This window comes from Choristoneura fumiferana, chromosome 12 (assembly GCF_025370935.1).
Source record: "Choristoneura fumiferana chromosome 12, NRCan_CFum_1, whole genome shotgun sequence".
NCBI lineage: Eukaryota > Metazoa > Arthropoda > Insecta > Lepidoptera > Tortricidae > Choristoneura > Choristoneura fumiferana.
Genome location: NC_133483.1, coordinates 10,496,600 through 10,510,625, shown reverse-complemented (window position 1 = coordinate 10,510,625; position 14,026 = coordinate 10,496,600). Strand labels below are relative to the sequence as shown.

At 37.1% G+C, this 14,026-nt stretch overlaps 1 protein-coding gene across 1 annotated transcript; it reads left to right on the top strand.

The window, feature by feature from the left end:
* Positions 1-5,959: 5,959 nt before the first annotated feature.
* LOC141433676 (uncharacterized) lies at positions 5,960-10,379 on the top strand. Its single transcript, XM_074095776.1, has 5 exons — positions 5,960-6,155; positions 6,814-7,120; positions 7,329-7,614; positions 9,375-9,956; positions 10,176-10,379. The coding sequence occupies exons 1-5, from the start codon at positions 5,960-5,962 to the stop codon at positions 10,377-10,379; spliced, it is 1,575 nt and encodes a 524-aa protein (XP_073951877.1).
* Positions 10,380-14,026: the final 3,647 nt, after the last annotated feature.

The following is a 14,026-nucleotide window of genomic DNA, read 5'->3' as shown; positions in this document are numbered from 1 at the left end:
GAATCTCTGTCTGTCCGCGGGTAAGCTCAGAGACCATTAGTACTAAAATTGTAATTTGGCATGAATATACATATCAGTCACGCCAACAAAGTGGTACAATAAAAAAAGTAAAAAAATTTTTAGGGTACAGTCACCAGCATTAATATCTGTCGCAGTGGAGCGTGCAAAAATATCTGACACGTCCTTCTGGCCCAAGAAATAGAGTCGTATCAGATATTTATGCACGCTTGTTGTGTCAGATATTGGTGCTGGTGACTGTACCTCTCATAAACTTAAAGTGGGAGTGATTTTTTTTTCTCGACTAACCCTATGGTGTGGGGTACCGTTGGATAGGTCTTTTAAAACCATTGGGGGGTTGCTCAGACAATTTTTCCATTCTGTGATCTGTTTATATATTCAACTTTAAATTGCAAATTTTCATTAAAATTGAGCACCCACCCCCCCTCTAAAATCTAAACTGTTGGGTAGAATAATTTAAAAATAATCAGAATGGTAGTAAATTATCAAATTTATAAGCAAAAATTATAGCGGCTACGATTGCTTGAGAATTATTAGTAATTTAAGAGTAAAAATCAGCCTAAGGTATTAAATATACCTAAACTTGGAAGATTCCGTACACAATACGAAATCCTAAGAAAAATATTACCTATTAGATTTTTTCGTAATGGCTACGGAACCCTATCCTGAGCATGTCCGATACGCTCTTGGCCGGTTTTATCGACGGTAACGGCATTGTTACATTTTTTATAGCTATGTGTAGATCGGAACATGCGCTAATGTTTTGAGCAGGAATAGTAATCCATAAGTATTCTGACGGGGAATTATCCCATTCTGGTCGGGCATAGGCGTTTTAAGTACGTTTAGCAAGCACGGCAACGTTGCCGCCAGTTTTTTTTGCCAGTTAATGTAAAATCTCGATCCATGCGGAAAACATTGTAACGATCATCGCAGAATTCAGAGTCAAAGATGCCGTGACAAAGCCAAGATTCAGTAAGTGCAATGACGTCAAACTCACTATTTAGTATATTGTTAAGTAATGTGTGGCATTTTGTACGTATTCCCCGCAAGTTCTGATAATAAATCTGCAAGTCTAAGAATGCTATAATACTGACTCAAAAATCCAAATACCAGGAGTGTAGAGTAAATAAGATATTGAATGTGTGACATCCATAAGTGTTGATTTTAGATAATGCTGGCAAAGGTGAGAGTAAAAACTTATATTTGCTAGCAGTCTATGTACTCGATATTTAGTTACTTTAATTTTACCGGGTACAAAGTACGAGTAGGCCGGATGTATAAATTGGATCGCAATTATACTTTTTAATGAGTATAAATATGAAAACAAATAGTAGATGTCCATAAAAATTTACGATAACCAAGACGAGGGTAAACTTTGCGAAAAAAAATAGATAAGTAGAAATTAAAGAGTACGTGCGAAATCAGACCCAACCTTGCTAGGAATAAAAGTGTCCAAATCCCTTGACCATAAGCGATGCAGGTTTAAGAGAAGTCTCTTCGTTTCATTCTCCATACACACGTAGTCCCGGTCTCATTTGAAAACTAGGCAACAGAAATAGATGAAATTTTGTAAGAATAGACTAGACGTAATTATCTATGCCTGTGGTTTTCAGATTTCCATATAAATGTGTAATATCAGGATTACAGGAGCTCAAAAGTCGACAAAAAAAGATGTCAACTTTCACGAGAATTACAGACTAATATAGCATTTATACAAAATTAAAAAAAAAAACAGGCATAGAAAATATAATGAATATCTTGATTGTAAAATATCACATTGATTTCTGTGCTATACTTTTCGTATAATATGAGGACCACGAAACCCAAAATTCAACCGCCCAAATCTTGAAAAGCCTACAGCTATCTCGATATAAATTATGGACGTAGTTGCGGAAGGCATGGGGGGAAAGCTTCGAGCGCTTATGTCACGAGCGATAGACAGCAATATCCCAAACGAATACCTAACGCAGAGCGGCCGGCAGGGAAACTACTTCTCTTAATAAAATCGCAAACCGGTAATAGGTTACTTCGTCCGCTCACGGATGATATGAATAATATATCGTTAGGTGCAGTATTAATTTGCTATGAATTAATAACAACAGAAAAAAACCTGCATGCATTATTGTGGATTTCTAACAACACACGCTTATTAAATATGATTATAGAATATTGGCAGTATGAACTTATCTTTGTAATAAGTACTTGATTCAGATAATTGTGAAGTTATATAGTTACAAAAATATGTATACACGACTTTATGCACTGAACATTAAGGCCGTGTATACATATTTTAGCAACTTTGGCCGTGTCAATATCTTTGCCCTTGACTGTACCATATGCATTACGAGGAGCATGAATTGCTTAGCAACTGTGTCAAAGTAATTAAAATTCAATCCGTGAAATACTTGTTATTGAGTATTAACTCTGATGGTCAACTGTGGTCTTCATAATCAGTTCCACTTCACCAAATGATGATTTTAAAGAGATTGATTGAAGTGATTTTTAATATATCCCATTTAATCTGTCATCTCCGAGGATAACATAACAATTTGTGCCTCTGGGAGAGGACAGGTTAATATAGGTGTCCCTACAATATATAAAGTATTCCCTCGATTTGCTTAAGATCCAATCATCAGATCCTGATTTACTGCTTATGGGACCTAATTGAAGACATTCCTTGACGGACGCAAAAAAAAATTCAAATCGGTTCATAAATGACGGAGTTCTGAGTTAACAAACATTAAAAAAAAAACACAACCGAATTGATAACCTCCTTTTTTGAAGTCGGTTAAAAATATTCATAGATTCATAAACGTAATCGATAAAGAAATCTAAGCTAAGATACAGGTGCACAGATTTTATGGTATTAACGAATCTTTTTCAAGTATTCTTCCGTGCGTATGTTGATTCCTTTGGCCTCGTGATTTTTGCGGACATCAATTTGACAGTTTTTTGTCCAAATATTCATACTGCTTTGACGAGGTTTTAGCCCGGGCATTTTTAAGAAGAGCTTTGTTTTAAACACCGTCAAATACAGAGGTTGGGGTCTCCTGGCAATGTTAATGTTTAGAGTTGTAATTCTTTGCGATGTTCGTGTTTCCATACAAATTGAGATTTTAACGCGAAAGCGATCGAGACGTATTTTGTAACCGAAAACTTACACTAAGGGCACGGGTGACGACGCCGCACCGTGGACATGTGGCGGCGAGCTCGATGAATACCAGCCAGGATGTTATCTTTCAAAATGCGTTTTTTGAGTTTAATCACGACGGCCCGCGGGCAACCCACCACCGTCTGTCGTAGTTGAACTCTGTTGGCGTGATCTATATCGTCAATATTTAAGTTAACGCCACTGTGTTTAGCGATGGCTATCATTATTTCGGGTAAATTCTCTCCCTTAAGTTCGGGTAATCCCGTGAATTCTAAATTGTGCATCCTTTCACGCTGTTGCAATTCGTTCAGTTGAAACTAAAGATCAAGTAAGTTCTTTTTTAGGGTTCCGGAGCCAAAATGGCAAAAACGAAACCCTTATAGTTTCGCCATGTCTGTCTGTCCGTCCGTCCGCGGCTTTGCTCAGGGACTATGAATGCTAGAAAGCTGTAATTTTGCACGGATATATATGTAAACTTTGCCGACAAAATGGTACAATAAAAAACAAAAAAAATTTTTTTAGGGTCCCATAGACGTAAAGTGAGGGTAATTTTTTTTTCGCGTCCAACCCTATAGTGTGGGGTATCGTTGGATAGGTCTTTTAAAACCATTAGGGTTTTCTGCGACGATATTGCGATTCAGCAATTGGTTTGCGAAATATTCAACTTTAAAGTGCAAATTTTCATTAAAATCGAGCGTCCCCCCCTCTAAAATCTAAACCAGTAAGTGGAAAAATTTGAAAAAATTCAGGATGGTAAATACTTATATCAAAATTTCAAGGAAAACTATAACGGTTCAGTTTGCTTGAGAATTATTAGTAGTTTAAGAGTAAATAGCAGCCTAAGGTATAAAATATACCTAAACTATGTAAGATTCCGTATAAAATACGAAATCCTTAGAAAAATATTACTTAATTTTTTCGCAATGGCTACGGAACCCTATTTCGGGCGTGTCCGACACGCTCTTGGCCGGTTTTGTAATTCCAGAAACTGTTTCATAATCCTTTTGACTTATTGTATTTTTCGACGATTTCTAACCTTTTATCAAATTTATCTTGACGGTCGGAGGCGAAATCCATTCCGACATTCACTTCGGCAAAAGCAACGGTAAATTCTTCTTGCTTAATTCATTGCTGCTATTATAGTTTATTTTTGACGTCTATGTACTCGGATCGTAAAGAATTGTCATCCGCTCTTATGTCCGACGTGATGGAGGATAAATTGCTCAGGATAGACATACCTAATGTCATTGTATTTTATGTCTTTTCTGATTTCGGCAATTGATGAGTCTATAGCGATCCTGAAGTCTGCGAGGGTCTGCTGTATCTGTTTTGTAAACACATCAAGTGCCTTAGTGACGGTATCTTCTTCAGGCTTTTTACGCTTGCGCACGTTCACAAAGGCATATCGGCATCACCACTTTAAATTGACACATCTGGCTGAGAAGAGTATGCATTTTTGGGTGAGCGAATCATGTTACACGTTGCTCAGCGATGTGTTCGCGTTCTGAAGTAGATAGGGATTGCTAGTCGTTTGCTCATTGCAATGGCGGGTGCAGACGCAATCTTAAACTCACTGTCGAGCACAGGTCTAATTGCCCTTGTTTTAATATTCATTTAAATAATATTTTAAAGCGGCAAGTGTTGTTTACGCGTCCGACTCAGCCACTTTAAAGTTGAATATTTCACAAACAGATCACTGAATAGAAAAAACAACCCCGTAATGGTTTTAAAAGACCTATCCAACGATACCCCACATTATAAGGTTAGTCGAGAAAAAAAATCACCCTCGCTACGTCTATGGGAGGTACCCTAATTGTTTTTATTTTACCACTGTCGGCGTGACTGATAATTATTCATGCCAAATTACAGCTTTCTAGTACTAACAGTCTCAGAGCTTAGCCGCGGACAGACAGACAGACACGGACAGACATAGCGAAACTATAAGGGTTCCTAGTTAACTATGAAACCCTAAAAATGCGGAATTTCAAAAACATCAACTGGCAAGGTTTAAAATGGCATTAAGTTAAGTAAACAAAATAATTAACATTACTTTGTTTAGGTACTTAACTACTAGAGTTAGCATTAGCAAACATCGTTCAAAGGTTAACTGGAAGCTTTGAGTATTTATCTAGAATGGAGCAGCCTTGAAGCGCATCTTCCCTCTGTCAAAGGTATACCCGCCGGGTATACTCGTTTAATAAAACTGTTTCGCTTGCCTCGAAACCATACTTGTCAGAGAACAGAGCTCCGACAAAAATAACTGGATGCAGTGTTTTTGGGCTTAATGAAAGGTCTGACACGTCGAGTCTACTAAAATAAAACTTTTCATCGGAAAGTATTTCCTACGTAATTATTGGTGTATTAACAGTAAAAATACGATAAGTTTATAATAATATTATTGATGGCCAGTGTGGCCAAGTTTTTAAAAACGTAGCCAATTTGGCAATTTTAAGATTTTTATGTACCAAGTGTAGATTAATTACATTTTTGATTGCTATTATGAATTATACATTTATCACATTATTTGATTGACATCGTCAAGGCCAGACGCCGACTGAATTTTTTTCGTCGTTCGAGTGCTTTTTATGGAATTTATTGAACGAACGATTTTAGTTTATATGTTGGAGTATAGCCATAAGATATAGTTCTATATGACGACAACACTTCTACACGCCACTTCTTTTCCGCCGACGGCATCGTGGATCGAGCATTGTGCAAAATAGTGCAAAATAGTGTTTTTAAAATATAAAGCTATGCCCAGTGAACGAAAACTTATTAAAATATTAAAAAATGTGCGGCGTCCCTCGAGAAGGGTCACAATCGCCATCGGCGTCGGCGCAGACGCAGTCGGAGCCGGAGCCGGAGCCGGCCACGCGGCGGCAGATCCGGAGTCGTAGCCACGTGCGACGTGAGCCCTCGCCGCCACCGGAGTCGCCTCCCCGGATTGAGACAGAACAGAAAGAAGACGAGAGTGACAAAGTAGAAGGTGAGTTCGCGCAAATTTTTTTGACTTTCAGACTAACCTAAAAAAGTTCATCAACAGACGCCCGCGATAACGTTAAGCTTGAGTAACATTGTGTGTTTGCATTGTACAAATTCTTCTCCATGGTTGCTCATCGAGTGCGAGAACTGCGAGATACTCAAGGTATCAATCAAGGTCTCTGTTATACTGGATGGCGTAATTCTCTGAAACGCGGCCATTGACAGATGCTAACACTTCGATGTAGCAAATGGCTCGCATGCTAACGCACTCACTGTGTTTGGTTTTTCCTCACAATTACTGAATACGAAATGCTACACTGTTATTTCTATGATACAATAACATAAGCCTGACTTGACACACTATGCTTTCAACCTCTGTGCACAACCATTGAGTACGCGATACTCCTGCTATCATTTCTATGTGGCAAAATGGTTTGAGATGCTTCGGGATGCTTAAGGCAGAATCTCTTCTAAGCAGCCATTGAGTACGAGATACTCACGCTATCATTTCTATGTGGCAAAATGGTTTGACATGCTTCAGCATGTCTAATGCTGAACCCCTTCTAGCAGCCATTGAGTACGAGATACTCGCGCTATCATTTCTATGTGGCAAAATGGCCTGCAAGCTTGTGCTTAAGGTGTCTTCTTCCTGTGCTTTCCAGATGCGGTAATGGTTAACCCATTCAGTGAAGCCCTCGGGGACGACTACATAGAAACAACCAAGTATGACAAAAGCATTCACGAGGATATATCCCGCAGATGGACACACATAATAGTCAATGGATTGTCAAAGGAACAAAGAGATAACATTACAAAGAAATACAAGATTCCAGGAAACTGCACAATATTGGAAGCACCGGCAATCAACATTGAAATAAAAAATGTACTTGGTGACAGCTCTAAACTAAGGGACAAGAGTATCGAGATAGGCCAAGCTCAGTTGGCCTGGCAACTGGTATTATTGGAAAGGCAATGACACAGCTTATGGAAAATGAAGAACTAAACAAAACACACCTCATAAGCTTGCTCAGTGACGCTTCCAAATTACTAAATGACCTAAATTTTCATCAAACTAAAACTAGGAAAAAGTTAATAATTCCTTCTTTGGATAAAAACTTTATTCAAACAATTGAAAAGTCAAATAGAAATGCTTTTTTGTTTGGTGATGACCTGTCAGAAACCATAAAGACAGCAAAAACACTGCAGCAGTCAATGGCCCACATAAAGAAGACTGTCACTCCGAGCACAAAAACTACAAAGTCGGGAAACCGCAATGGTCCGCCACTTCGGCCGAAGGGCAAGGGGATGACGCGTGGCGGACCGAAGACACAGGAGTTCCAGTCTACCCAGTCGTTCCATCCAGTCAACCAGCAGAAACGATATTCTTCGAACCAGAACCAGCGCCGCCCAGCGAAGCCAGCACAGAGGCCCCGCAGTGCAGCATACCGGCGCTAACTAACCAGGTACATGCTGGAAATATAACAAACTATTTAAAATGTTGGGAAGCCTTAACCGCTGACCCTGTAATTCTACAGTGGGTACGGGGGTATCGCATACCATTTGAAACGGAGCCATTCCAAACATCATTACCTGTTAATAATTTACCAGCAAATGAAACAACAGCAATGACTGAGTCTATCCATAACCTACTTGCACTTGGTGCTGTTAGTCCTTGTGAACATACTGAAGGCGAATTTTTGTCCAAAATATTTTTAAGACCTAAACCTAATGGAAAATTTAGATTTATTCTGAACCTGAAACCACTTAATAAGTTTATTTCTCCTAAACATTTTAAAATGGAGGACATAAGAACTGCCATCAAATTGATTTATGAAAATTATTACATGTGCTCCATTGATTTAAAGGAATCATATTTTCTTGTCTCGGTACACAAATCCCACAGAAAATACCTCAGATTTGAACACTTGGGACAATTATATGAATTCACTTGCATACTTAAACCAGTAGTAGGTTACCTAAGAAACCTAGGTCACATGTCTACCATTTACTTGGATGACTATTTATGTATTGGGCAATCATCAACTGCATGTATATCCAACATGAACGCCACGATACAACTCTTTCAATGCCTAGGCTTAATAATTAACTATGAGAAAAGCAATTTAACCCCAAGTATGAAGTGTCCATTTCTTGGATTTGTTATTAACTCTAAGGACATGTGCTTAGAACTACCTAGTGATAAAAAAACACGCATAATAGCGTTAGTTAGAGAACACTTGCAATTGAAAAAACTTAAAATAAGACAATTTGCAAAACTTTTAGGAACACTGATTTCGGCATGCCCCGCTGTCCCTTATGGATTAATGCATACTAAACAAATGGAACGTAGTAAATACCTAGCCCTTCTGCAGGGACAAGATGATTATGACACTATAATGACACCTTCTAATGATATATTACCTGATTTACAGTGGTGGCTAGATAATATCCCTCATGCTAAAAGGAAACTGTCAGAAAATAAATTTAGTATGGAAATATACTCAGACTCTAGCCTTACAGGGTGGGGATCATACTGCAATGGCGAGCGTACTGGAGGTCTGTGGTCAGATAATGAACAAAAACTTCACATTAACTTATTAGAACTCACTGCAGCGTATTTTGCTTTAAAATGCTTCGCTGACAAAACTAAAAATACTAGAGTACTGCTCAGGATTGACAATACTACCGCCATTGCATGTATTAATAAAATGGGAAGCGTGCAATACCCCCACCTTAACACAGTTGCCAGGAAAATCTGGCTGTGGTGCCAAAAACGCAACATACATGTTTATGCAGCTTACATCAAGTCTAAAGACAATGTTATTGCTGACCAGGAGTCTAGAAACACTAACATAGACACAGAGTGGGAACTGTCAATTGATGCCTACAAATCAATATGTGACACATTTGGGAAACAAGACATTGATCTGTTTGCCAGTAGAATCAATGCTAAATGTACAACATATGTATCATGGAAGAGAGACCCATATGCATTTAACATTGACGCTTTTACGCTTGACTGGTCGGAACATTACTTCTATGCATTTCCTCCATTTGCGATACTATCCCGATGTTTCCACAAAATTAAACAAGACAAAGCAAAAGGCGTTGTGGTGTTCCCAGTATGGACCTCTCAGCCGTGGTACCCTTTAGCTAAAACACTAATGATATCAAAACAAATTACACTAAAACCTAGTAAAAAATTGTTACTATCACCTTTCAGAACTCCACACCCGCTGAGCTCATCGCTTTCCCTGGCAGCCGCAATCTTCTGCGGCAAGCATTCCGACTCAGAAATTTGCCAGAAGGATCATTAGACATAACTATAGCCTCTCTAGCGGCAAGTACACTTAAACAATATAACACTACATATACTAAATGGTGGGCCTTTTGCAGACAGTACAAACTAGACGTGTACAAAGCATCAATACCTCAAATTCTACAATTCTTAACATACAGATTTGAGGAAAACGCCAGCTATAGCACTCTTAATACGGACAGGTCGGCACTAGCATTATTAATGGAAGGTAGTATAGGCACGGATGATAGGATCGCAAGATTTATTAAGGGAGTGTACAGACTACGACCACCAATCCCAAAATATGTGAGTATGTGGGACCCTTCAAGAGTGCTGCGCTTATTAACAAACTGGCCAGAAAATAGTTTTTTAAGCTTGGAAAAAGTCACCAAAAAACTGTCGATTCTTTTAGCTTTAGCTTCAGCTCAGCGGGTTCAAACATTGTCTGCCATAAAAATTAATAATATTAACGAATATGAGTCAAAAATTTTAATCAATATCACAGATGTAATAAAACCTCAGTTAGTACTAAATCTCAACCCACCATTAACCTGCCATTTTTTGAAAGTAACCCTCAAATTTGTCCAGCCAGAGCTCTTAAAGCATATTTAAATAAAACAAAATTAATAAGAAATAATGAACCTTACCTTTGGATTACATTTAAAAAACCCCACAGAAGAGCATCAAGTCAAAGCATCAGTCGATGGATAAAATGTGTTATGTCAGAGAGTGGAATTGACACCTCCACATTCAGCTCACATAGCACAAGACATGCTGCTTCTTCAATCGCAAAAAAGCGCGGTGTTCAGTGGGACATTATTAGGAAAGCGGCTGGATGGACAAAAAATTCAAATACATTCGCAAAATTTTATGATGTACCAATTATTGACGATAGCTCATCACAAGGGAGCTTTGCTATGGCAGTACTAGGAAATAATTAAAGACATTTTAAAAATTAGCCTTACAACATGATGATTGTGATTTATAATTATTATTATTATTGTTTGTAGTTAACTAATTGTACTACAAAGCTAAATAAAGTTGATGATTGTAACAGATGTTTCTTTCAGAATACTTCGATACATCATCATTTACCTGCTCATCATTGCTGACAACTCTGAACATCTACACTGTTTAATTCAATTATATTTCAGATTACCATGAAATAAAATTAAGAATTAAACGAGCTTACCTGTAAGCGAAGTCTGATTCTAATTTTTTGAATGGTAATCTGAAATATAATTACCCACCCAGCCCTAGATTAAACCCATGAAGCAATGATGAGGTACATTCACAAGACATCAACTATTTAGATAGAACAATGGCTTGTGAATCTTCGAAAAGCCATAATGTGCTTTACTGACTGAGTAAACTACATTTTGGCTTTCTCTCTCTAAAATAAGTGACGTGTCTAGTGTTGTCACATAAAGAACAAATATCTTTAGACGTTTTTTCTTTTCTAAACTTCCGCGATGCCAACGAGTTAGGGAAAAGGTACTACACTGTTTAATTCAATTATATTTCAGATTACCATTCAAAAAATTAGAATCAGACTTCGCTTACAGGTAAGCTCGTTTAATTCTTAATTTGATTGACATCGTCAAGGCCAGACGCAGACTGCACTTTTTTTCGCCTCGTTCGAGTGCTGTTGAGTTATGGAATTTATTGAACGAACGATTTTATTTACATGTTGGAGTATAGCCATAGAGTATAGTGCTATATGACGCAAGTAACACTTCTAACAGCCACAAGTGTTGCTTCGCCAGTGTCTCGGTATAGAGCAGTGACACTGGAGCGAGCTTGAGACAGACGCATACCAAGAAATTATCCTTACGTCTAGTAGTATCGCTCGCTCCAGTGTTTCACTGCTCTATACCGAGATTCTGCCGAAGTAATACTTGTGGTTATTATGGTGTTACTTGCGTTATGTAGCATCATGGTCCAGGCCGACATATGTTTTGTGTTATTACAGTACCTACTTATTTAAGCTATTAAATATTTGTTATCTCTCCCTATACCTAATCTAGTTTGATGTGAAAGTGGCTATTAATCGCTATTTTAATTGTTATTTTTATTTTACTAGACATGAAGGTCCGTTTTCTTTATTATTCGTTATTAAATAAATTGTCTTTTACGTATTATTTTTTATTACGATTTAATTAACATTATTTTATTTAATTGCTATCTCAATTATCTCATCAACCACTAGTAATATTGGCCATTTTTACCAATTTGATTAATGGCCACACCGATTGTCTGCGATAAATTCTAGACACATATTTCCACTATCGATAAACTATTGAGTGAATGAATAAGTGAATGATTTATTATATCATGGTTTCGCATTTTAAAGATTATTATAATAAACCGGAGTTGTATTGGTATTTTCTCAAAAATGTCCGTAAAGTTGACATTATTCATTACATATCAGAAGGTGAAGTGCATAGTTTATGGTCAGCGAAAAATTAAAAAGTTAAAACGATTGCAGGCGCGCTAGCTCAACAATAATGAATTAGCGCGCCTGCAATCAGTCACATTTTTTTTTTAAAGTTAAAAGGCCATGGAAATGTTAGCACAAGTCGTATACAGCCAAGTCTAATAATGGCCGGTATCAGATATTTTGTTGGAACTCCGGACTTTTTCTATTAGGTCTGAAATAGCTTGTGGTGTTTTCGGTGGAAAAATATACCTGCAAATGCTGCTGCTTAATGAAAAAGGCGGGAAAGCATAAGAAAAACATTGGAATAAAATTAAATTTTATAATAGGTATATTTTGAGAAAAAGTTTATTCTATTTCAGAATTATTCTACATTTTTGAGAAAAGCTTTATATTAGTCTCGGCTGGAATAGCAATTGCTGGCTTCGTATTAGTTAAACGGACTCGCAAGCTCGTCCGTTTAATACTCATACTCAGCCAGCAATTGCCTACTTCCAGGCCACGACAATAATCTACTATTACTTGTTATAGGTTTCCAAAATACCTCTATCAGAAAATATACGGATGAGGTAATCCTGTTTTTATAGCGGCAACATTTCTTATTGTTATTTTACTAATTATGTGTTATTGCTGTTATAAATAAATTATTTTCTTTCTTTCTTTCTTTCTTTCTGTACCTTTCTGGAGTCAATCGTTGTTGTTGCCATTATAATTCCCATGCATTCCGCCTTAAAGACGGTATTATGAGCTTCCAGCTCTCGCCAGCTTATGGACGTTGTTTTGTTTTGTTTTCAAGTAAACATTTATTAAACCCCTTTATAAATGTTGTTTTATTACTTTTATCTAATATTTACAAGATCATATAACGAGATAACTAGACAATGTGATTATTTGTTACCTGTTGTATTACTTTGGATACCTATGCTATACGAATAATGAACATAACTATCCAAAGATATCATGTACCTATGTATAAAATGTTGTTATCTATAAAGCTTTGATAAAGCCTAGAATCAGTTTTCATTAGAAAAACTCTAAACACTTAGAAAACCTCAATATATCAATCTATTAAAAATTTATAGGATTAATGAATGACTGAATGTATGAACGATTGAATGCTCGACATTCTTATCGATATGGCCCAGCTATAACTAATTTTACTTGTTGTCTATGTGTGACGTACAAATGCAAGTTACTGTTGTGTTTTATGAACTCGGTTTGTATGTGTGTGTAAAAACACTGTGCTCTTTTCATTAGTTGTAAAATTGCATATGTGGGAGTGCATCACCCCCCCCCCCGCGAGTTTTGACTGAAAAAATGATTAGCAACCGGTCAGCGATACCTGTCCGTTCTAGATAAATACTCAAAGACTGGAAGATAGCCCCTTATAAGATAAGTTTACCTTTATATATAATTGTTCCTCATTGTCACCTTTATGTTTCTTCCTAAAGAGTTATACATGCATAGATCTAAAGTGCGGCGTCATTTAAGCACCACGTAGAAGGATCCACGTCATGGCAGTTAATTTCCACTGCGCATGAACACTGCCCGGGGAAATGCTTGAATATGCTCGTAAATAACTTGTGACTGCATAAAAATATTGTTATTCTATATAAGGTACTTAGAGACAAAATGTAGCTTCAATTTAATAAATAATTGCTTTAATTTTTACGAATCGGTTAATTAGCTTCAGTAATACGAAAATAAATAGCGTATAAACAAAGTTAGCCTTTTTATAAGGATTCTGTGCCCGAAGGCTCCAAATGGAGCTCTACTGCTTCACGTTTCCGTCCGTCTGTACGTCTGTCACATACAGGACGGACGGGCGGACGGACGGACCATAAGTGATCTTATAAGGGTCCGTTTTCCTTTTGAGATACGGAACCCTAAAAATTTACCTACGTATTCCACCAAGTGGGTTACCTAAGTAGGTGTATTGTTGTTTGTAAACGTATTGAAATAAGTACAAGGTATACAAAGCTACCAAAGTCAGTTTAATTTTTTTTTAAATCTTGTACCAAAAACTTCTTTAACTTCTCATTGATCTATAAAATTAAAACTTCGTAACAATATTTTATTAACATATAGAGTATATTTTACAAATAGCTACCAATGTTATTGATAAACCAGAATATTTTTC

Bases quoted from the DNA above. Each gene is read 5' to 3' on its own strand.
- LOC141433676 (XM_074095776.1), top strand. From the start codon at position 5,960: ATGTGCGGCGTCCCTCGAGAAGGGTCACAATCGCCATCGGCGTCGGCG. The intron at 6,156-6,813 runs GTGAGTTCGCGC...TGTGCTTTCCAG, and splicing joins CGAGAGTGACAAAGTAGAAG to ATGCGGTAATGGTTAACCCA. The intron at 7,121-7,328 runs GCAATGACACAG...ATGACCTGTCAG, and splicing joins CAACTGGTATTATTGGAAAG to AAACCATAAAGACAGCAAAA.